Below are 24,008 nucleotides of genomic sequence, written 5' to 3'. Positions count from 1 at the left end.
TGTGTGCTATTCTGGGGGTTCCTTTTGGCTCCCAGGCTGGCTGGTGACTTCAGAGAATGGAGAAGCCTTGGCCAGGCTGGGATCAGATTGAAACAGGCAGAGAGGAAGGGAAAAACGTGTCAGGAGGGAGATAACAGTGCTGGAAAAGGTTCTAAGGGCTGGGGTATAGACACCCAGGCTTATGGGTGGAGCTTTTGAGTGAGCAGACCACCCCAGGCTGCAGTTCATCTCCAGATTATAGGTAAAGGCATGCAAGATTTAGGTGAGGCTGAAAAAGTGCAGTGAAGTGATGCTATTAGCTAACCTTTGTTGAGCACCTACTATGTGCCAGGCATCTATTGAAGCCCTCATATTGATGAACATGAGATAGGCATTTTTATCATCCCCATTCACAGAGAAGCTAAATGTCTTGTCTAAGGTCACCCAGTAAATGGAGGGAAATAGACCTGATCTCAGGCGTGCAACCACAACGCCCAGGCTGGGAACAGATCATCAAGGGTTGTGAATGGCAGGATCCGGAATGTGGGTTTCATCTAGCAACAACAAGGAACCACCAAAGGATCTTGGGCTGGGGTTGATATGGTCAGAGCAGAGTCTAGGGGATGCCCAGCAGCTTGGGAAGGATGTGGGTCTGGAGGTCAGTTAAAGGGCCATGGGAATCCCCAATGCTGCATACCTTGGCCCTGTTGGTCATGTCTCAGTGAGCTCTGAGACCCCAGGCTGGGTATCTGCCTACACTAAAATTTCCTTGGAAATACCCCAAAGCCAAATTCCTTAGAATAGCCTCGAAGCTATTTCCTTAGAATAGCTCCCAAAGTGGAGCGGGCAGGCTATAGCTCCCCCAGGAAACTCAAAGCAGGCCTGTCCATCCAGGATGCTGGGGAGTAAGCCTAACACATCTGCGCAGGAGAGTGGAGGCTTTGCACACTCCTTCCCAGATGGACAACTTGAAGCAACAGACAAGGACATCTCCCCAGGCATCAGTGCTGTAGCTGCCTCCAGGCAGGAGAGATGGGACCCTGAGGAGGGGCTGAGCATGCGGGTTGTGCAGGGCCCCAGAGCTCAGCGCCAACCAACAGTAACCAGGTCCTGGCTCATTAGACAGGGTGAAATGGGAGCAGGACAGCAGAGCTGGGATGCCAGGTGGCCTTGCAAATGAACTCCTGCATACAAGTAGCTGATCGGTCAAAGGCTGACAAGTTTATCATGTAAGGCAGAAAATGAACTACACCCAAACTCATCCACCATGACTCTGGCCCAAATGTAATGAAAACGGGGGGCTGTGGGCTGGAGGCATGCGGCAGGAGCCGTTTGTCTTGTGACATTCTCATCGAGCACATGGAGGCTCGTTTAATGTGGTAAATCAATCTTCCTCAAGGAGCCCCTGCTTAATAGTGAGAAGTCGGAGTTGAGTAATAGGAGGAGCTTGCTCTGCCACCCACGCCTGGGGAGTTGACAGCTTCGGTGACACGGAAATTCCAGAGGCCACAGGGCCTTGGAGGGCCCTGGAGCTTCTGTTAGAGACTGAAAGCTTACAGACTGTGACTAATGTGAGCAAAAATAAAAGGAACACAGCACCCCTGTTGTGGAGGGCTGCAGAACTCAGGTGCTGCTCCCCAACACCTCCACCTGTGCACATGTGTGCACATATACACAGCTCTATCTCAGACACTTGCCTTCTCTGTTCTACACCCTGGGAAGGTGGCTCAAGTCAGATCCCTACTGTCTTGCTTCACATGGTCCAGGGAGATGGAGACACTGGCTCCTTTTCGGAGGCTTAGAGCTTCTAAACCTTTGTCAGTTCCATCTGAGCAGATTTTCTGCCTAGATAAAGGGGGTGTCTCTCCTTTTGGGATGGAAATTTGCCATCACACATCCCATATTCTTCTCTACTCTATGGCTTATGGAATAATCTTTATGCTCCCAGTTCCCAAAGGCTATGAAGATTCCAACAAAAGTATTTCTTGCCCAATAAGACCTGGCTCTTGCACAGCAGAATTGTTTTGACTTGAGTTCCAAAATCCTCTTGAAAGAGCTCAAAAGGAAGGACTTCTGCTTCCAGGAACATCAAGTTGACTTTTCCCAGTTCCTTCTACTAAAAACCCTGGATATTACATTTAAAACAAACATCAGAAGACTCTGAAAGATGGAGAGAGATGGACAGGCTGAGGTTCTCAGGACCCAAGGAACAATATGATGGTGAATTCCCTGCCTGTTCTGGACTAAATTGTGTTCCATCAGCCCTGAAATTCATATACGGAAGCTTTAACCTTCAATGTGACTGTATTTAAAGATGAGGCTTTATTTAATGAGTTAATTAAGGTTAAATGAGATCATAAGGGTGGGGTCTTAAACGTATATGACCATGTCCTCACGAGAAGAGGAAGAGACACCAGAGATGTGTGTGCACAGATAAAAGACCATTTGAGGATGCAGTGAGATGGTGGTCATCTGCAAGCCACAGAGAAAGGCTTCTGGAGAAACTAATGCTGCCAACACCTTGACCTTGGACTTCTAGCCACCATAATGGTGAGAAATAAATTTGTTGTTTAAGCCACTCAGATGAATACACTGGGTTTTATGTTTTACCTAAAATATGCCAGGCTTGGAGCTCAAATAGCCAATAACATAAAACACAAACAAATGTAGACCAAAAGGAAAAAAAAGCCCAATAAAAGCCTACTTTCTTTAGCCAAAGGACCAGGAAAGGGGCATACTAGCAAGACAGGAAAACTTTTAGATAATAACCTTCCCCCATGCCAACAAAAGCAGAGTGGGGAGCCTAGACTTCTACCATCAGCAGTCTGTACTGAAGCATGTCAGCTTCTGAGGGTATCAGAGAAGGCATGGTCTCAGATAGAAGCTGGGACAATCCATTTCCACTGGGCAATATCCAGCACCTCAGTTGCTCCACACACAGCATTAGTCGAGAATATGTGGGATCTTGAATTCCTACTCCCACCATGAGTAACAAGGAACCTCCCCTGGGGTGTTAATATAGGTCTCATGAGAAACTTGGACTTCTATCTCCACTTGTTTGCCTCAAGGCAGAACCCATTCCCTGCTCCTGCTGGAGTGGTGTCAGAGAAAGCCAGCTAAAACAGAAGGTTTAAATAACATCCAGAGTCTTACAATATAACACCTCCAGGTTTCAATAGAAAATCACTTATACCAAGAACCAGGAAAATCTCAGCTTGAATGAAAAAAGACCATCAGTATATGCCCACTACTGATATGACCAGAATGTTAGAACTATGTGAGAAATATTTTAAAATTAATCATCATAATACTGAAAAATCCGTGGGACAAAAGACCTTAACAATCATGTTATTGGAGTCTCAGAAGGAGAGGAAAAAGAGCAGAGCAAGAAAGCACTCAGAGAAATAATGGCCCCAAACTTCCTAAATTTGGCAAAAGACATAAACTTAATCCCACACAGGATAAATTCAGGGATTCAGTTAATCCCACACAGGATAAATCCAAAAAAATCCACATCAAGACATTATAATAGTCAAAGTTCTGAAAACTAAAGACAAAGAAAAAATCTTGAAAGCAGAGAGAAATGATGCTTTATCTGTAGGGGAAAAACAATTTAAATTACTGTCTATTTCTCATCAGAAACCGTGGAGGCTGGTATGAAGTGACACAACCTTTTTCAAGTACTGAGAGAAAACCATTAATCCAGAATTCTATATCTAGCAAAAATATCCTTCAGGAAGGACGGGGAAATCAAGACATTTTAGATGAGGAAAAACTAAGAAAATTTATTCCCAGAAGACTTGCCCTAAAAGGAAAGCTAAAGGAATTTCCCCCCCAAGAAAGGAAATTATATAAAGAAAGAAACATGGAAACATTAAGAAGGAAGAAAGAATAACAGAAAGAGTAAATATTATAGTAAATAAATTTTCATTCTCTTTTTGAGTTTTTAAAATTATATTTCCCTGCTGAAACAAAATTATAACGCTGCCTGATGTGGTTCTAAATTTGTATTAGAGGAAATGTTTAAGACAATTATATTATAAATGGGGGAGAGGAAAGGGTAATAAACTTTTTACATTTCACTAGAACTCGCAAAATTTCAACACCAGTAGATAGTGATAAGTTTTATATATATATATATATATATATATATATATATACACACACACACACATATGATATACTATAATATATGTCTAATTTATCAATATAATATATAAATACCTATAGAAACCACTAGAGAAAACTATACAGATACACTAAAAACATTACAATAAATCAAAGTGGAATTCTCAAAAATGTTCAAGTAACCTATAGGAAGGAAAAAGAAAGCAAGAATTGAAAAACAGAGGTGATTGGGAATGCAAGCTGGTGCAGCCACTCTGGAAAACAGTATGGAGGTTCCTCAAAAAACTAAAAGTAGAATTACCCTACGACCCAGCAGTTGCACTACTAGGCATTTACCCACGAGATACAGGTGTGCCATTTCAAAGGGACACATGCACCCCCATGTTTATAGCAGCACTATCAACAATAGCTAAAGTATGGAAAGAGCCCAAATGTCCATCAATAGATGAATGGACAAAGATGTGGTATATATATATATATATATATATATATATATATATGTGTGTGTGTGTGTATATATATGTATATATATATGTGTGTATATATATATATACATATATACACACATATATATGTATATATGTACACACATATATATATAGTATATATATATACACACACAATGGAGTATTACTCGTCAATCAAAAGGAATGAAATCTTGCCATTTGCAACTACGTGGATGGAACTGAGGGTATTATGTTAAGTGAAATGAGTCAGAGAAAGACAAAAATCATATGACTTCACTCATATGAGGACTTTAAGAGACAAAACAGATGAACGTAAGGGAAGGGAAACAAAAATAGTGTGAAAACAGGGAGGGGGACAAAACAGAAGAAACTCATAAATATGGAGAACAAACTGAGGGTTATTGGAGGGCTTGTGGGAGGGGGGATGGGCTAAATGGGTAAGGGGCATTAAGGAATCTACTCCTGAAATCATTGTTTCACTCTATGCTAACTAATTTGAATGTAAATTAAAAAAATAAGAAATAAAATTAAAAAAAATTAAAATTAAAAAAAAGAACAACAGAGGTGACGAAAAATAAAATGGCAACATGAAATCCCAGCATATCAATAATTACAGTGATAGAAATTGACAAAGTAGATTTAAAAAGACATCCTGGTTATATTTTATCTATAAGAAACTCACATCAAATATAATGATATAGACTGGCTGAAAGTAAAAGAAAGGAAAAGATATATCAAGCAAACATTAATCAAAAGAAAGCAGGAGTTGCTGCATTGATATCAGATTAAGTAAACTTCAGGGCAACAAAAATTACCAGAGACATTGAGGGGCATTACATAAAACAAAATGGTTAATCTACCAGAGCACCCTGGTGGCTCAGTAGTTAAACATCCAACTCCTGATTTCAGCTCAGGTCATGATCTCACGGTTCATGAGTTTGAGCCCCACATATGGCTCCACACTGATAGTGCAGAGTCTGCCTGGGATTCTCTCCCTCTCTGCCTCTCCCCTGCTAGTGCTGTCTCTCTCAAAACAAACAAACCAACCAACAAACAAACATTTTAGAAAAAACCTAAACATACAGATATCAATTTTATTCCTGGACATTTTTCCTAAAATGAAAATTTATGATCGCACAAAAACCTTTATATATAATATAAATATATATAATTTATATATAATATAAATATAATTATATATCAATTATATATTAATTATAATATATATATAATTTTTGGCTATTCAAATAAAGCTACTATAGTAATAGCTACTATACATTTTACAGCTATTATATACGATAGTAGCTTTATTTGAATAGCCAAAAAGTAAGAACAACTCAGATGTCCTCTAATGGGTGAATGATATCAACTACATACCAAGGAATAAATAAAAAGGAATGAACTATTGAGACATGGGACAGTGTGAATGAATTTCCAGAGAATTATGCCAAGTGAAAACAAGCCAGTCTCAGAAGGTTACGTACTGTATGATTCCATTTGTATAACGTTCTGAAAACAATTACATTCTAGAAATGAAGACAGATTCTGGTTGCCAGGGGTTAAGGAGGGATGGAGTTGGAAGGGAAATGGGCTGTGATATCCTGGTTGTGATATCATACTAGAATTTTACAAGATATTAGCACTGGGGGGAAAGGGTACAAGTGAGATTATTTTTATTTTTCTAGTTTTTTGTTTTTGTTTTTGTTTTTTGTTTTTGTTTTTGTTTTTTTGAGAGAGCAAGCCAGAGAGGGGCAGAGAGAGAGGGAGAGAAAAATCCCAAGCAGGCTCCAAGCTGTCAGTGCAGAGCCCGATGTGGGGCTTTAGCTCACAAACTGTGAGATCATGACCTCACCAGCTGAAACCAAGAGTCAGATGCTTAACTGACTAAGCCACCCAGGTGCCCCCCTGGGGGAGATCATTTTTTACAAGCGTGTGTGCATCTATAATTATTCCCAAATAAGTTTAATTTAATTAAAAAAAAAACCCTCAAGAACCAAGAGCTGCTCTTTCTTCTGGGTTTGAAATACCCTTCCCACAGAGGCCTATTTAAAGAGCTATCACACTTCCAGAATTAAGGGAGAGGTGGTGAGTTGAGAAGGGCAGGAGATTAAAAAAAAAAACAAAACTTTCCACCTGCTTTGTACCCCAAATATCATAAAATGGAAAGTGAGAGCCAGGGAGACAGCATCTGAGAAGAAAGGAAATAACAGAGGTGTCTGAGTGTGAGCACACAGAGTATGTGCCATGTGGGGAGCCCAGGGGAAGCACCTCCAAGGGTATCTTGGAGTTAATAAGGGTTAGAGTTCTGAGGCAAGGAGTACAGGCCATTCAGTCTAAGGCCATGGGTCACTGTCACTGACCAAATGGACATTCAACAGGTATCCATTTGCAGTTCACCAGATTTTTCCATAAAGTGTGTGGGCCTTGGATAAACATCCCCAGAGTGTTTTCCCAAATCTAATAAGAGTTATCATTTAGCAAACAGCCTCTATGCACCAGGCACAAGACCACCTGCTTTGTAGTCCCTCTGCAAACCCTCGGTCCTGTCTGCAGGGCAGGGTGGCTATCCCCATGTCCTGGCCTAGGACACCAGGCTCCAGGGCACAGCAAGGAGAACCAGGTCAAGCCCAGGCCTCTTGCCCCTGAACCTGTGCCTCTCTCTGTCTGGATACCCTCATCCACAGGAGCCTTCGTGCTTCCACTGTGGGAGGACAATGGCCCCTGCAACACCACCCTCCTACCCCCAAGGAAGGAAAACAGCATTCAGCCTTGGGAGCCCAGGAGGTATTTCTGGGCCAATTAAATCAGAAAGGCTGTTATTGCTAATGTGTAATTGGTTTTAAAATCAGCAGACTTGTCTATCTCTGGATGACAATATTTAAATAGCAAAATGCCCATCCCGAGTGGTTCTTGTAAACCATGACTGAGGCCTTCTCCAGACGCAGCCGCCTTCTGTCAGTTCCCTCCTTGAAAGCAATGGCTCAGCTCTAATTGGCTGCTGGGGATAAATATTTACGGCGCTGTGTAAACAGAAGCATCTGCCCAAAGTCTGTTCACAGGATCTCCACGCAGCACCCAGGAAAGCCAGCGGGCTCCAGGGTGGGGGTGTGGGCTCTCTGAGTTGGCTATCCTTTTCCTACAAATTGACAAGTGCTGTAGTCTTCCAGACTCAGGGCAGAATGTCTAATTGAATTTCCAGACCAGGATAACAGTGTTGGACCTCCTGGGTTCAGAAAGGCCAAAGCTTCGAGGCTGTGCAGGGAGGGAGGTCCTGAGAGGTTATGCATGCCCTTCCTGAGGCCCCAAATCCCACCCTGCCTGCCGGGCCCTGAGGATCTCAGGCTTGGGGGACAGATGCCCTGATCCACCACTGACCACCTGTAAGGGTGAACACTACCTCAACATGTTGGAGACACAGCCTCCTATGTTCTGTGGGGATGAAATCCCACCTCACAGGCTATACTGAAGACTGAAAGCAAGGGACAGAAAGGGCCCAAGATAAGGTCAGCATCAAGGTGGACCTCCATACATAGTAGCTGCTAATATCTGCAGAAGTTGGTCCCAACCTGAATTGCATTCAAAGGTATTTTAAAAATATAGATTCCTGGGACACCTGGGTGGCTCAGCTGGTTAAGCATCTGACTCTTGGTTTTGGCTTAGGTCATGATCTCACGGTTCATAAGTTGGAACCCTGTGTCGTGCTCTGCGTGGACAGTGTGGAAACTGCTTGGCATTCTGTCTCTCCCTCTTTTTCTGCCCCTCCCTAGCTTATATGCACTTTCTCTCTCTCTCTCTCTCAAAATAAATAAATACACTTAAAAAAAAAAAAAGAAAGAAAGATGTGGTCCAAGGCCATTTAAAAAATATATATTCAGATTCCTAGGGCACCTGGGTGGTTCAGTTGGTTAAGCATCTGACTCAGTTTCCGATCAGATCATGATCTCACAGTTTTGTGAGTTCAAGCCCCACATCAGGCTCTGCCAGGCTTGGGCTCTGTGCTGGCATTGCAGAACTTGCTTGGGATTCAATCTCTCTCCCTCTCTCTGCCCCTCCCCTGCTTGCACTGTCTCTGTCTCTCTCAAAATAAATAAATAAAACAACAACAACAAATTGCTTGGCCTCACTCCTATCACCCTGCAAAATCCCTGGGACCCCAGAATCTTTTTTAAGGGTCTCCCTAGATGATCCTGATGTTGTTGGCCAGCCCCAGTCACACACACCTCAACCCACCTGGGCTTAGCCTCATGTCCCACTTGGCAAAGGAAGCCCTCCTGAGCTATGACAGGCAGATGGGTAAGGTCCCCAAATTCCCTCTGAACACCTGTTAGAGGCACTCCTTTGGTTTTATCCTGTACACTCTTGTTCTAACAATTCTGCTTATTCCAGTCTCCCAAAAAGACCTCAGGCTTCTGTGGGGCAGTGATGGTCCTGCTGGGTTTCTTAGCTCTTGGACCCCCAGGAGGGCATTCTGTGTTGGCTGTTGATGATTAGGCTGAAGATAGAGATGACAATACACACACTTGTCTTGTAACATATTCTCAGAGATTTCATGTAAGAAGTGCTGGGGGAGTGTCAAGGGGGTGTGGAGACATGGGGTACAGAGAGGGAACATGGGCTTTATAGCAGACAGCTGGCTCCACTGCTCTGTGAGCTCCACCTTCTCAATGTAATAGCAGAGGATTGGGTGGGGGAAACTGTGGGCTGGCAGTGGGAGCTGTCTTCGTTGGGAGGCAGGGTGAAGGATCAGGGTCCCGTTTTCTAAGGAGAGAGTTGATAAAATCAATTGCCCCACTGTGCCTCAGTTGACCCTATGACAATTCAGGGGCCGATTTTGTCTGAGCTCAGGTGCCTCCATCCAGGCCTCCACCATGACAAGAGGAGCTCAGCTTGGCTGAAGCCTTTTGTTAGACAGCACCTGCCTGGGCCCAGTGCCCATGGGCATTGGTCTCTGCCCAGGTCCGAGGAAGGGAGGTGGAGACCTTGGGACTTGGGCTTTCCATTGTGCTAGTTGTGATACTGTTGTGGGCCAGTCAGATGCCCACCCCAGCTCCCACAACCACACTGGAACCAGGAGAGTACCTCCACAGAAGTTGAGGATTTGAGAGTGTTGTTTGCAATGGTCACCACCATCCCTGGGACTCTCAGTAGCACTCCCATGCCATGAGTCCCCTCCATGGTCTCATTTTTCACTCCCCTCCTCTCCCCCTTCCTGAACCCCTTATGACATCTGAGTAGTGATGGCTAGTCCCCTTGCATTGCCAATCTTTTCTGAAAGTGTTCTGTTCACCTTCTGCCTCAACAGGAGGGGGCACCCTCTGAGGGAAACACTTCCCTATGTCCTCTCACGGGAGACTATTTTCCTTCACACTCATGCACGCCAGTGCCAGGTGGGGTAGGTGGCTTTCTTCTCCCTGTTCCTGCTCCTGAACATGTCTTCACTGCTTTTCCTTTGGAGCCATAGCTATTAGACTTCTGCCTTCCAACCCCCATCATTGTCACCCCTCTGTTGCTGTGTTCCCCTGACTCCCTCACAACACCCCCTCATGCAGATATGGGCTCCTGGTTCACCTTCTTCCTCCCCATAACCACTCCAGTCATCTTTCCTACAGCCTGAACACCTGTGCAGAGGACCCGGCCCACAGGGACCCTCCTTTCTCAGTCCCTCAATCTTCCACGTTTAACAGTCCAACCTTGGCATCCACTTCCACAATCACACCTGGGAGCTCATCACTACCAGGAACTGATGCCTTTGAAGTCTCAGTCTCAAGCATCCCACACTCAGACCACACTCTTGACTTTCTGATGCACAAGCTCTGTTATTCCACATTCTGCAACATGTCTTATCTCACTGACCCCTAAAAATCATCAACTCCACCACCTATTTCCACTATCAATCATCCACCTTTGTTTTTTACTTCCCTCCTGTCATGGGCTGAGCTGTGTCCTCTCGAAGTCCCCAAGTTAAAGTCCTAACCCCCCCCCAATATCTCAGAATAGGACTGTATTGGGAGATGGGGTCTTTATTGAGGTAGTAAAAGTAAAATGAGGTCCTAATCCAATATATCTGGTGTCCTCATAAGAAGATATTAGGACTCAGACACATACAGAGGGAAGACCATGGGAAGACACAGGGAGAAGATGGCCATTGACAAGCCAGGGAGAGAGGCCTCAGAAGAAACCAACCATGTCCACACCTTGATCTCAGACTTCTAGCCTTCAGAACTGTAAGAAAATACATTTCTGCTGTTTAAGCTACTCAGGCTGTGGTACTTTGCAAAGGTGGCCCAAGCAGACTACTACACCTCCTTACTCATTTCAGATTCCAATATTGTAACTATTCCCTTGCCCTATCTTCCACCTCTCTCCCTTGGTTATATTCTCCTACCTTAGCTGAATCTGATGACCCGCTTCTCTTTGCCTGAACCTGAGGAGCTGAACATTGTAAGGAAAAAAATTGCAAAACAATACTAATTAGTTTCTCTTAAAATGTATGGCCCCCAAGCCCTCAAATATGAGCTCAACACAGTCCATAAATCTCATCAAGTTTTCCAAGAGGCTATTTCTTGCATTCTCTTTTGCCTTCAGAACCCACCCTGCCTCTCTCAGCTCATGGCCATAGCTCTGCTGATCTGAGACTAGAAGCCACCAGTCAGGTACCTCCTCATATTCCTACCACCACAGCTACAGACCCATGGACCACGGGCCCAGCTTTTGGTTTTCCCGGTACCAACCAAAGCCTCTTATTCTCTGGGTTCCATTTCATTTTGCCTTTGCAAGAATCCCATGCGTCTGTTCATCTCTTCTGTCCTCATTAATGATTTCTCTTACCAAAGTACTTCCATACATGTGTGTACATACAATGATGCATTTGCCTCTCCTACTAAAGACATTTTCCTTGACCCCCATCAACCCCCAGGAACAGCCCCATTTTTCTGCCTTTTTAATACCAAAATGTCTGAAAAGAGTCATCCACACTTAACTGATTCTACTCATTGACAGTGTCATCAACAATTTCTTCCTGCTGTTGGATCGCATTCATCAGCATGCAACCATTTGTTCTTCCTACTCCCCAGCCTGACTTTGGTGAAGGTCACCGATGACTTAGGGTTGCCAAACTCTGACTCCCCTCTTGTCCAGCTCTGCTTGGAGCCATCAGCAGCATTCCAAGTAGTTGGCCACTTCCTCCTTCCATTTGAATCTTCGTGACTCATCTCCTGGTTTTGCTCTTGACTTCATGGGCTGCTCTTTCTCAATCCTCTTTGTATCTTTCCCTACCTGACCTCCGAGGACCCATTCTGCTGTTTCTAGATGATCTCACCCAGGTCCATGACTTTAAATATCACTTATGTGCTGATGGCTCTCAAATTTATGTCTCTGTACTGACCTCTGTCTTGAGCTCCAGACACATAGATCTAATTTGACATCTTCACTTAGATGACTCAAGGCATCTCAAACCTGACACACTTAGAAAGGACTTCATTCTGCAGCCACTTCCCCAAACTGGTTCCCATCTCGGTGAATGGTACCACCATCTACTCAGTTGCTTGAATCAAAAACCTCAGAACCATTCTCTTTTCTTTTCCTCCTTGTTACTTCTACTTTGCAATATATCTGGACCTCACCCATGTCTTTCCATCTTTACTCTCAACCTTAGTCCAAGCTGCCACGATCTTTCACATCTATACTGAAATCATTTCCTAAATGGCTTCCCTTCTGTGGGTAGGGGATGCTCCAGGGAGGGGGTCTCTGTGAAGGACTGGTTTCCTGCTGTGCAGATGACACAGTCAGTGCTAACCAGATTAATTGGATTTCCGAAGGGAAAGCGTGTGGGTTCATCTTTTCTGTCACACTTCCCTCAGAAACAGCACTTCCATTCAGAAAGCCAGATCAAGTGCCATTAACAAATTAATTCCGATTAGCACAGCCCAAGCACTTAAACCTCAAGGCAATCCCGGTCAGTACTGCAGGGAGATAGCTTGGCCTGCTAATAAAGTGGAAACTGTATTGGAAGCAAAGGCGATTGTTTGATGCCTGTCTCTGTCCCTGGAGGGGAGGAGAGTGGGATCTGATTACACTATGGTCTCCTGAGGGAATTAACTCACTTCCCAATGACAAGTTATTAATTCCCCCATTTGGTGGTCAGGTCTGTGAGAATGGGGTCAGCTCTCACACCCTCCTGTGTCCCATGCATCCCCTGATTTAGGACTGAGCATTCCTTGGGTACCCAATAATTGAATGAAAAAGAATTAACTGGTAGGTAGGCAATAGGTCTAGGGCCTAGTATCATTAGTAACCCTTCATTCTTTTAGTTAACAAATATCATTGGGGCCCAACTGTGTTTGGCACAGCAGATTGAAAAGTTAATCCAAACAGATGAGGCCCCTGTTCCCCTAGAACTCATAGACTAGGGGAGGGAGGCAGATAATCATCATGCATCAAACAGATGAGATGCTGGTTTCAGAGAGTTACAAATGCAAACAAGGTAAGAAAATAGGACAAGGTGACAGAGTGTGCTGAGTTGGGGATGCACTAGGAGGGTCTGAACCAGTGACACCTGAGCTGAGCTCTGGATGGTGCAAGGAGCCAGTTAACCCTGGCAAAAGAACTTTATAGGGAGAGGGATCAGAAAATGTAAGTGCCTACTGCCCGAGACCCAGGCCCTACCACCTTTTCATTCTCTCAATACGTCCAGCATGGCCATCTTTGCTGGCTGGTTGGTCTCTATGTGGAACCAGGCAGGGCAGACATGTCCCTGCTGGGCAGTCGGCTTTGCCCACAGCCAGACTGCTATCCCTCCCTCCTGCTCTTCTCACTCATGTCTAAGAGCTTTGCAAAATTCGCACCTCTTCCAATGAAATCTTTCAAAAGCTTCCCAAGTGGAAGGGCTCCCTCTCCTTGCTGAAGTCCCGGAGCACTTATTTGGTACCTGCTGTCTCTATTGCTTTACCTGGGTAGATGCTGCCTTGCTGTGTACCTGAATCTGCTCCCCCATGCCTTCCCTTACCCTGTCCAGTGGGCTGCTTGGGGGCAGTAGCTTCATCCTCTCTGCCTCTTAGACTTTCTAGGCCTAGCCCAGACCCTCAGCTGATAGACACTCAGGGAGTCTGAATGGACATCTGGCCAAATGAGAGCCCAAGGGGCAGATGGAGGTCCACAGAAGCCTTCCTTTTATTCCCCAGTCTCTAATAGAGGCAAAAAAGGAAAGCACTCCATCCAATTCCTGGGAATAAGGCTGGCTTTAGCTTTGAAAATTAGTTTCCGGAGGATGATTTAAAATTATTATGACTATTACCAGCTTTCTTGTGGGAATGCTTGGAAACTTTCATAAAAGCAGCAAGCCAGCCACAAGGATAGGTCAGCTTGAAGATGAAAAGTTCTAGGACTGAGAAATCACATGAAGGAGGCAGCCAACCATGCTCCCAGAGCTGTGCTCCATCCCAGATCTCCAGGTGACAGCTCTCCCAGTGACTCAGACCCCTAAAATGGGTACCATTGCTGCCCACCAGTAAAACACAACTGCTTAATTGTAGCCAGCCTTCCTCCAGCTCAACACTTCCGTCCCTCAATATTCCCAGACATTCCAGGATTCCAGTGCTCATCAGCCTCACCCAGGAAGCTAGAATATTGTCAGATGAAAAATGAGGTGCCTGTAACTTCCAGGTGCCTCAGCTGACTTTCCGTAGGGTCCTGAGTTGGAGGGAGGCCTGAGCTCCCCATGCTATGGCAAATGGGGATGAGGCATGGTGCCCAACCCTGGAGGAAGGAAAGCCAATGGGCATGAGGATGAGATGAGCGTGGAGACGCGCTGGGCACTGCTGCTAACCTTTCACGAGGACCGTCCTGGCCTCAGCCCACTCGCTCCTCCCTTCTGACGTCAGCAGGCCGATTGGAGGCAAGCGTTCATCCTCGTTGGAAGCCATTTTGACTATCTTTCTCAACTGAGTGAACAGATCCCCCTCACTGAGACGGCGGAAATTAATGACAACATCCAAGACAAAGAACTGTGGGGGAAACAGGTCAAACACGTCACTCATGGCAGCCAGCCCAAGGCGAAGGGCCTTCACTGAGCCTTCACATATGCATATAGATAGGGGATACTCAGGCTCAAGGTATGTGATGGTTCCCTGAAAAGTCACATGTTGGGGACCTATCCAAATGCTGTTGACTGGGCTGGACTCTAAGCTTCCCCAAATCAAAGAGGGCCAGATTAACCTTAGCTAAAATAAAACCTGTTTCTATGGTTCCTACTTCATGTAAAACTATTATGTTTGTGGGGAATTAAGTATAAATTGGTACAATTGCTATTGGAGGGCAGTGTCTATCAAAACTGAAAATGTGCATACCTTATGATTCAGCAGTCACTCTTATAAATGCATACTTTAGCCTTAGGCTTGGAGAAACATACACTCTTGTGCCCAGATATGTGAAGCAGTGGGCATATAGGCCTTATTTGCAATAGCAAAATGGTAGAGACAGCCTACGTGTTCTTCAGAAGGGGAACAGCTAAGTTAAATTAGTTTATTTATCTAATGCATGTCTACGCATTGGTAAATAGGAATGAACTAGCTCTAGATACAGCTACAGAGATAGATCTCAAACACACTGGTGAGTGGAGAAAAAAAAGCAAGTCAGCAAATGATAAGCAGAGGAAGATTCAAATGGAAAAATAACACACAAAATGCTCTATCCCTTTGTGTGTCCATAAACAGGTGTACATGCATGTGCTTTGTATGTGAGACCTGTGAGCTATCATTAGTAGCTTTGAAGCCAGAGTCTTGGGCTTTGTGAAAGGTCTTATCTAGCCCCAAGTCAAGATCCCTTTTCTGCTGGTTGACATAAGTACCTGGTCCCATGTCCTGAGAAGCATACATGTGGCCTGGTTCTGAGCAGGAGCCCCAAGAGCATTTCTGAAATGAATGGATACTGCAGCACGTAGGGGCTGGGAAATGAGTTTGACTTTTGAATGAAGACGGAGAAAGTTTCTTGTTTGTGGCTAAACTGTCATGTGGGCTTCCAGTGGGAATGCTAACCTAGGATGGCAGACTTTCACTGAGCTCCTATCCTAGAAAATGTCAGATGAACCCAAGAAGAAAACATTGTGGCACAAATAGCGGGGGAATCCTGGGGGGTAGGTTTTTAGCAAAACCAACCGCACAAACAAAAAAACAAAAAAACCCCACCAAAACTCAAAAACCAAAGCAAACCCAAACAAAACAAAACAAAACCAGAAAAAAACCAAATCCTAAACAAAACTGCTTTTTGTCAGATGAAATCATGAGGTGGAGGCTCAATATACAGACCAAATCACCTAGTGGGCACTGGTAAGGGGTCAGGAGCCCTCATGCTAAGACTATCCCCTGGGGCCCCATGGGTCCTTGTTGGTTCCTGGAACCCAGTATGAAGACCTGAGCTGCAGGAGATGGGGCATTGGCCAGGCCTGGGAGTCCTTCTCAGTCTTGGACAGGCCACTCAACTTGTCTAAGTCCCATTTCCCCTTTTTTCAGATGGAGATTTAAAGGCCCCTCTGCAAGGTTACTATAGAACCAGGTGGGGTGCATACATGTAAGTGCCAAGCCTAAGGCCTGGACATGGAGGTCCCGATGGGCAGTCTGTTAAGCTGTCCATATGTCTGCATGTGGTCTCCAGGAAGGCCACAGCCTGGGTGATTCATGAGGAGTTGCTAAGGCCATGCAGGGTCTCAGTCCATCCAGGAAGTTCTTTTGAGTTGATCTGGCTGGTCAGGGCCCATATAAGAGCCCACATAAGTCATTCTCAATTGATGACTCTCCTTGTTCTTAAAATCTAATTTGTGGAGAGAAATGGGACTGAGTAGGAATCAAGAAACCCCACTTTGGGGTCATGCTGTCCCAGCTCACTGTCTGCCTCTGAGAGCGGGCTGAGCATGCCTGGTGAAATAGGAGTGGGTAAGTACTCATGCACCCTCCCCAAGCCTGAGATGCAGCAGAGAGGGGCGACTGACCTGGTTGCAGCAGGCCACAATGACATGCTCTGGCTCGGGCATGACACTGCTCTTCTGGGCCACCAGTGTATCCTGGATGTGGCCAGGGAGGCGGTAGGAGGAGAAGAGCCCGTAGTATTGCTTCATACAGAGTGGCTGCCCTGACAGCTGGCCCTTGGCACAGTCGGTGGGGATGGAGTGACTGGGGAGGGAGAGCAGGGAGGGAGGCAGGGAATCAGAATTGCTTCTACTTGACTTGATCAGGCAAAGCAGGGCACAAAAACCAGAACTGCGTTAGGATGGTAGTAAGAGAGCTGGATTCCTCACTTTTTAAAGTAGTGGAGTGCCCCATTTCCAAGGTCCATGGACACCCTCAGGGTTTGCTCAAGCCTCTGATTGTTTCCCTCACCCCTGCCTCAGGCAGCCCTGTGCCTTCGCTTCTGCTGATCTTTGCCTGGCATGTCTTCACCCCACCTCTGCACTCAACTAATTTGTTTAGGAAAACTTCCACTCTTGTAAGAGCCTACTCTTCCATCGCCTCTTCCAGAAGCCTTCTCTAAATTCAAGGTAGAAAGTTCTCTTTCTCCTGTGGTCTCAGCGTATCTTGTGTCCTTCTTTACTTCCTCCCTGACCTTTTACTCCTTCTCCTCCTCCTCCTCTTCCTTTCCCTACTCCTCCTCTTTCCTCCATCCCTCTCCCCTCTCCTTCATCTTTGTCTGTCTCCCCTTCCCTCCTTCCTTCTTTCTCTTCCCTTCCTTCCTCCACTTCCTCCCTCTCCTCCTCTCCCTTCTCTGCTTTTATCTCTTTCCTCTGTCCTTCCTTCTTCCGTCCCTCTCTCTTCTTCCTCTTCCTCTTCCTTCTTCTCTCCTCCCTCCCTCCATCTCTACTTCTCCTCCCTCCCTTTCAGGCAACAAATGTTATTGAGCATTCCTCTGTGCCAGGCACAGGGGTAATAGTGGCATCTTTCTGGGATCTGGGATTATAGTGGCAAGCAAAACACGAGTCTCCTGTTCTAATGGGGCACAGGTCCTGGGATATGTAGGTGGAGCATAGGCAATAAGCAGCAAGTTGATAGATGGGAAGGTTTTGGGTAATGAGACAGGGTGATAAGGACCAGATATGTAAGCTGAGCCTTGAGGGGAAGAGGCAGCCCTAAGATTAGCTGGGGCAGAGTGAGGGTAGGGTGTTCCACGGCCTTGCTGCTCAACGTGCAGGTGCCACACTGAACCATAGGAATCAGTGGGAGCTCTCAGAAACTTCTACAGCAATTTTTAGAGGAATTTTATGTCTATTGAATCTATAGTAAACATAAGATATGTGGTTGTGTATTTTGTACCTCTGTACCATTTTTCTGCAACTTCATTTTGGTAGAGTGTGTGAGTAGGGGTGCATTTTAAAGAGATCAAGGAAGGAGAGTGCTTACCCTAGGAAGAGGAACCACTAATGGTTGGGTCAGCTGGGGTAAAGGTTATCCTGATGCTGCAGGAGTTGGGGCGGGGGTGGGGAGGGGGGTTGGTCCACCTGCTCTATGACATGAGCCAGGAACACAGAGCTGAAAAAGACAAGGTCTCTGCCCTCTGGTTGCTCCTTGACTAGTGTAGCAGGGAGACAGATGACTCAACAGGCTGTGCCAAAACAGGGCTCTGCCCTTCCCAGCCTGGGCCCCATCCTACCTGTCCAGCAGGGTCTTGTAGCTGAGCACGCCAGAGATGAGGTTGGCTGTGAACCTGCAGAGACACATGAAGGCTTAAGTTCTCCTCTCAGGGGCTCAGGCCCCTTCCCTTTCTCCAACATTCCTCTCCCTCCCCTCCACCTCCTTTCTCCCAAACTCAAGGACCACCCTCCAGATGTCAGCCCTCAGTGGTACACTAATCTGATGGGATTCCTGCTGCCTGCCCACCCCCCTCCCCCACATCATGCTGTCAGTACTTCACAAGACTTGGATTAAAAATGGTCCTGTGGAGATAACTGGGAGGAGGAGAGGAAAGCAGAAGGTGAATGAGAAGGAGGAGGAGGAGGAGGGAGAGAAAACGAGCAGAGGCCACAGAGCAGGCAGGAGAAGGCTGGATGGTCAGGGGTGGGTTTCGCCCTAGGAAAGGCCAGTGCTGGGGCTGAACTGGACAAGGAACCTGGGTTTGGGGAAATCCAGTCTCCCAGGAAAAGTCAATTTCATTCAGTGCTAATGAAAATGAAAGTAAGTGCCAGGGGGAAAAGAGTCACCAGAGAACTGTGCTACAGGGCCATGTCATCTTAACTGCTCATGGGTGATGGCCCTGGCTTAAGGAGGAAAAATGTCCCCTTGTAAGCAGTTGGAGAACTGTTTTCAGCAGCTGCTCATCCATTTATCTGCATACTACATGCTGGCATGGGAGGTCCAGGCTTGCAGGCTGCCTGACCAGCAGTCAGTTGGGCTAGTCTCAGTGAGGAAGGAGGGGATGGGGGTCTAACTAGCATAGCTGAGCCCTGCCCACAGGCCAAGGTAGGTCCTGCCTCTTTTGTTTGGTTGGTTTTTCCTCTCTGAACTGTCCCGATGCTGTGCCACATTGGATTTGGCTCTAAGAGACTCCTGTAGGGAGACCTTTCCTCCCTGCTACATCCCTGTGTAAACTACCCCCCCCCATCAACATCAGTGGGCCCAGAGGCCATTCCCGTGGCTCAGTGAGCCCTGAAATTGCAGCAGATGGAAAAGGCTCTGGCGGCGGCAGCTGGCAGGAAGGAACAATTTCCACCCCCTTGGAGCCTCTGTTTAGATAGCATGGTGCAGTGCATCCCAGTGACAAACCCAAGACTCAAGTACTGGTAGGGCAGAGATGCATACCTCCTTCCAGGGCCTCAGCCAGGTCAAGAATGCCATGGGGACACCTGGGGGCCCATGACCTCCATTTACTGCCCACTCCACCTCAAATAAATATATTCCGAGGAAGACCCTGTGTTTGTCACTCATATTGTAGCCTCATCTAACCAATTTCCCAAACCCATAGCCTGGACTGCCTCTGTCTCAGAGGCATTTGGTCTCAGAAATCTCAGCCAAGGCACAAGCGTTGACCTTTCTTTCCTGCTACTGGAGCCAGGACCCCAGGCAGGCTCTCAAGCTGTGAATTCAGGAGCATGGTGGCCTCCTCACCTTAGCTGGTCATTTGTATCTTGAAAGTGCTGGCGGGCAAAGATCACAGCTGGACTGGAGTTTACAGGCAGGGCCAGGCGGTTATTGAGATACATGTCATTCAGCCAGTATTCAGACACCTGTTGGGGAAAACGGGAGGGGTGCCATTACCCCGCAAGGTCACACACGCCCCTCTGAACAAAGGCACCTTGCCTCGAGAGCACCCAGTCCCATCCTGGCAGGCCCAAGGGACAACCGAGACACTTTCTTGGACCATGGACTTTGTTCATTCATTCCGCAAATGCACATGGAGCCTTAGTGATGACCTAGGGCCTGTGTGCTCTCCAGCCCACCATGACTATCCTTCATTTTTGCCCCATGCCATCCTTCTCTTCCATCCCAGTTTCCCATTCTGGGTGTTTGGTACTTCATCCCTGTTCCCTGCCCATCTTTATGTGTGTCTTGTTCATGCTTTTCACCCTTCTTTGTTTCCCTGAACTTACCTCTATCTTCTGCCACCCCATCACTATCTGCCATCCCTGTCCCCCATCTGTCTCCATCTCTGTACCTGTCTTTCCCTATTGCCCCATTTCTATCTCCTGCTGCCCCCACCCCTGTTCCCCTTCTTTATCCCCCATCTGTCCTCCATTCTTGTCCCTGTCTGTCCCCCATCCGCAACCCCTAATGTCTTCTACCTGTATATCCTGTCTGTCTCCAGCACTCTATCCCCATCTGTCCCTTTTTGGTCCCCATCCCTATCTCCCATCCCACATCCTGTCTGTCCCTTGCTGTCCCCCTGTTTCTCCTCTCATCCCTATCCCTTCATCTGTCCATCTTTGTTACCTACCTGCCCCTCATCCAAATCCCTGTCTCCGTGTCTGCTCCCTGCCCCCCACCCTGTGGGTCCCTTGTCTGCCCCCACGCCCTAGTCTGCTCCCTCTCAGCAACTCTTACCCAATTGGCTGTCTTCTCCTGTCGTTCCAGGAGCTTCTGCTGCAGGGTCTCACCAAGGCCACCAGGGGCCCCAAACCGCTGCACAATGGCCTGGCTCCTCTTGAACTGTTCTTCAGGTACTAGGTGCTGCATGCACCGCAGGTAAGTGGCCAGGGTCTGCTGCAGTGGGGGCACTGGAAGTTTGGGCAACTCCTGGAAGAGAGAGTTACCAGCACTTGCTATGCTGTTCTTGTGTGGGGTCCATGCCTGTCCGCGAGATGATCCCCACTGTGTGTCTCCATCTGGCCTTATCCTTGTTCTACACTCTGGGTCTTGCCTATTTCCAGGGCTCAGCTCAGCAGAATTATGAACTTAGGAAACTTCTGTTTGTTTTTTTCTGGTACCCCAGTCCTGCCCCCACGAGGGGATAAAGTGTAGAGGAAAATACCTTGATGTTGGCACCAGACAGACCTGGGTTCATGCAGTGATCCTGCTGCTAACCAGCTGTGTAATCTTAAGCAAACCACCTCACCTTTGTGCCTCAGTTTCCCCTCCTGTAAAATGGGGATAATAACCTCCACCTCTCATAGGATCAAACAGATCCTATGTGAAAAGTGCTTTTAAATCACAAGGAATGGGTCTAAGATGAAACAGATCTGTTACTGATATTGGATACTTATCACTCTTAATTTAGGGATTGTTTCCAGCTGGGGCTTCAGAAGTCAGTTGATCTCTGGACCCAAAGGGTATAATACTAATGGAGAGATTTGGACAGGTGAAAGATGGCGGGAGGCATAGTTCAGAATCCTGCAAGTTGTTTCCTAAGAAGGTGACTCATGTCCTGGCTCCTTACTAAGCCCTTCCCAGTTATGAAAGCCGGGAGCCCCATTCTGCTCCATGTGGGTACAGGGCGGGGGAGGGAGAACAGAGAGTGCTGTGGATGTTCTTCCTATCTTAGCCTTTCTGAGCCCCAGCTTCCTAATCCATAGGACATAAATAACAATTCCTACCTGAGTGGAGCACAGACAGAATTAAATGAGAGAAACCACTGGCCCCAGATAAGCACATCATAAAATGTTATGATGTTACTGTCCCCCTCTAAAAGGGATTCCTAAAAGGAAACCCATAACTTCTGGGGACTCCCAAAGTGTGGAGAGAGTCTGAATAGAACTCTCCACCAATGTCTCCCCTTTCTGGATGCCATGCTTCCTAATTTACCAGCTGTGTTCACCCAGGGATCTCATGCTTGTGTTCAACCATGTTACGGCTGACCTGGGCAGGGATTTTCCTTCCATTTTCAGATGAAACTGAAGCCCAAAGAGTGGAGAAACTAGTCCATGGTCACCCAGCAATATGATAGCAGAGTTGGGACCTGAAATCAGTCTTCATCCAACATCCACTCTGCTCCTTCCTCCTAGATTGTTCTCTCCCTTCCTCCTTGGTCCTTTTTCCATTCCTCCTTTTCCTTCTTCCTCACTAAGCTAGTTACAGTCAGAAACCAGGACTTTTCATATTACCGATAAAGTTTACAAAGTTGGCAGTAGGTAGTCACCTTCTTTCAGGGGTTTTTCCCCTTGGGGTGGGGGTGACAGTGAATTTCCACCCCTGGAAGGCTGTGGAGTAAAGGGGCCCATTCAAAGCTTGCCTCTGCTTTGCTCCTGCCGCTGCATGGGCTGAGGCCCTCCCCAAGTGGCCCTTGGCAGACAAGGACCAACCACGGGAGCCTGTGCTGATGAATGAATGAGAATCTTGCCTGCCTCATCCTGTCTTTAGAGCTCACTACTCTAGGGGGAGGGAGGAGGGTGTCAGTGCCAACTATGTGCTATCCTGCCCCAGGGAACTCTCAAGGACCAGGGTGGTCTGGGTAGCATTCCAGGTTCCTCAGCCCACTTCAAGAGAGCCAGGTCCAGACCCCCATCCAGCTGCTCTGGTTCCCCCTCCCCTGTCTTGGGGTCTGGAGGCCTCTCTGGTGGGTGAGTGGGCAAGTACCTGCAGAAAGCCAAGCCCAGCTGGTGGCCTTTCCAAGAGTGCCAGCAGGTCACCCTTCCTCAGGGCTCTGACAGGGTGCTGGGACTCAGAGTTATGGGGAATCAGCGATGGGTAAAATGGAATGAGGCAGAAAATCTCTGCTCACATGTCGTAGCCCCATGGGGCTCCTCCCCAGACTCTCCTAGGTTTCTGGCCCACACCTGGGGCTAGATAGAGGCAGGGAGGTGTACTAATGAGGGTCTTTGGACACTAGGGTCCCAGGTCAGTACACATTTCCTGGGAAGTTCATGTGACCCAGGCCCTAGACTGGACTTAGGGACAATGGAAAGAAAAGGCCTGCTCCCAGGGAAGCCACATTTCAATGGGAGGGACATGCCATGGCAAGACTCAACAACAGAGATGTTTGTGGGCTGCAAAAGTCAGGACAAACAACATGGTGAGCAACTTCATGGGTAGAAGCCTAAAAGTTCTGATTAGGATTTCAAATGAAGCCCTGGGTAAAGAAGTGGCAAGAAGACTAACTTAGCAGAGGGGCCAGCACTGCAACAACTCACAGACTAGATAAGCTGCTCCATCACTTAAGAAGGTAAGGAAGGAGGATGCCTGCCTAAGGAGGGGTGGCATTGTCTTAAACCAGTGGGGAAGAGAGTGCCCAAGGCTCCAGGGCTGAACCAGTAACAGTAGCCAGGACTGGGAGGTGACCTGGCTTAAGGTAGAAATTCAGCCTCACCCTAAGGCAACTCCACTAGGCTCAAAGCCATTGGAAGTGGAACTTGGGGAGGGGAAAAAGCCCTGGGAGAAGAGAGAGTACCTGGCCCAGGTCAAGGGCTCTTCCTGGCTTTGGGGTTAGGAAGTGTGGCTGTCAGAATTCCATCAGCATCCCCTGAAACCACTCCCAGCCCTTCGAGGCGTTCCCAGGCTCCTCAGTGGGCTCAGAGCAGGACTGCAGCCTGGACTTCATGCCCTGGAGAGTGCAGGGTTGGGGGCTAGTCCCACACAGGACTGTTCTGGAAGCAAGAGTATGTGAGTAGGGAGAACAGGGATGAAGGAGAGAGCTCCAAAAGTCACTCACAGACTCCTCCTCACTGCTGGGTGGTTTTGCTGCCATCTTATGGGGAGCTTTTTCCAGTATGGGCATCTTGGTGACTCCTGGCTGGGGAAGCAGAAGTGCAGACCTGGGGACCAAGAAGCAGAAGGGCATCAGCACAATAGCCACATAAAGCTACATGGACCCTTCACCCCCACCCTGTAAAGAGGCTAGAGCTGGACATGGGCCCCAAATACACAGGGCCTCATTGTAGACCTGGTCCCAATCTCCCAATCTCTGGACCAGGCCCCCTGACCACAGTGTCCTTTCTGAGTCCCCAGATGGGATAGAGTGGGGTCTAGAGTGAGCCTTTAGGTGGTCCCTACTCCATAAGACTGCCACCCAGGCTCAACCTACCACCCC

General features: G+C 47.1%; 1 protein-coding gene across 1 annotated transcript in view; it reads right to left on the bottom strand.

Annotated features, from left to right (window-relative positions):
- CHAT (choline O-acetyltransferase) overlaps positions 1 to 23,775 on the bottom strand; it is a 43,025-nt gene extending 19,250 nt beyond the window's left edge. Inside the window, exons 1-6 of the mRNA XM_043596838.1 lie at positions 23,631 to 23,775; positions 20,591 to 20,779; positions 19,658 to 19,776; positions 18,207 to 18,260; positions 16,555 to 16,735; positions 14,398 to 14,575 (exon numbers count right to left, since the gene is read on the bottom strand). Coding sequence (XP_043452773.1) covers positions 14,398 to 14,575; positions 16,555 to 16,735; positions 18,207 to 18,260; positions 19,658 to 19,776; positions 20,591 to 20,779; positions 23,631 to 23,759 — 850 coding nt within the window. The 5' untranslated portion in view covers positions 23,760 to 23,775. The remainder of the gene's footprint in view (positions 1 to 14,397; positions 14,576 to 16,554; positions 16,736 to 18,206; positions 18,261 to 19,657; positions 19,777 to 20,590; positions 20,780 to 23,630) is intronic.
- Between the last annotated feature and the right edge of the window lie 233 nt (positions 23,776 to 24,008).

The sequence above is a fragment of the Prionailurus bengalensis genome, chromosome D2 (assembly GCF_016509475.1).
Source record: "Prionailurus bengalensis isolate Pbe53 chromosome D2, Fcat_Pben_1.1_paternal_pri, whole genome shotgun sequence".
Taxonomy (NCBI): Eukaryota; Metazoa; Chordata; class Mammalia; order Carnivora; family Felidae; genus Prionailurus; species Prionailurus bengalensis.
This window is presented reverse-complemented; position numbering and strand designations above follow the sequence as displayed.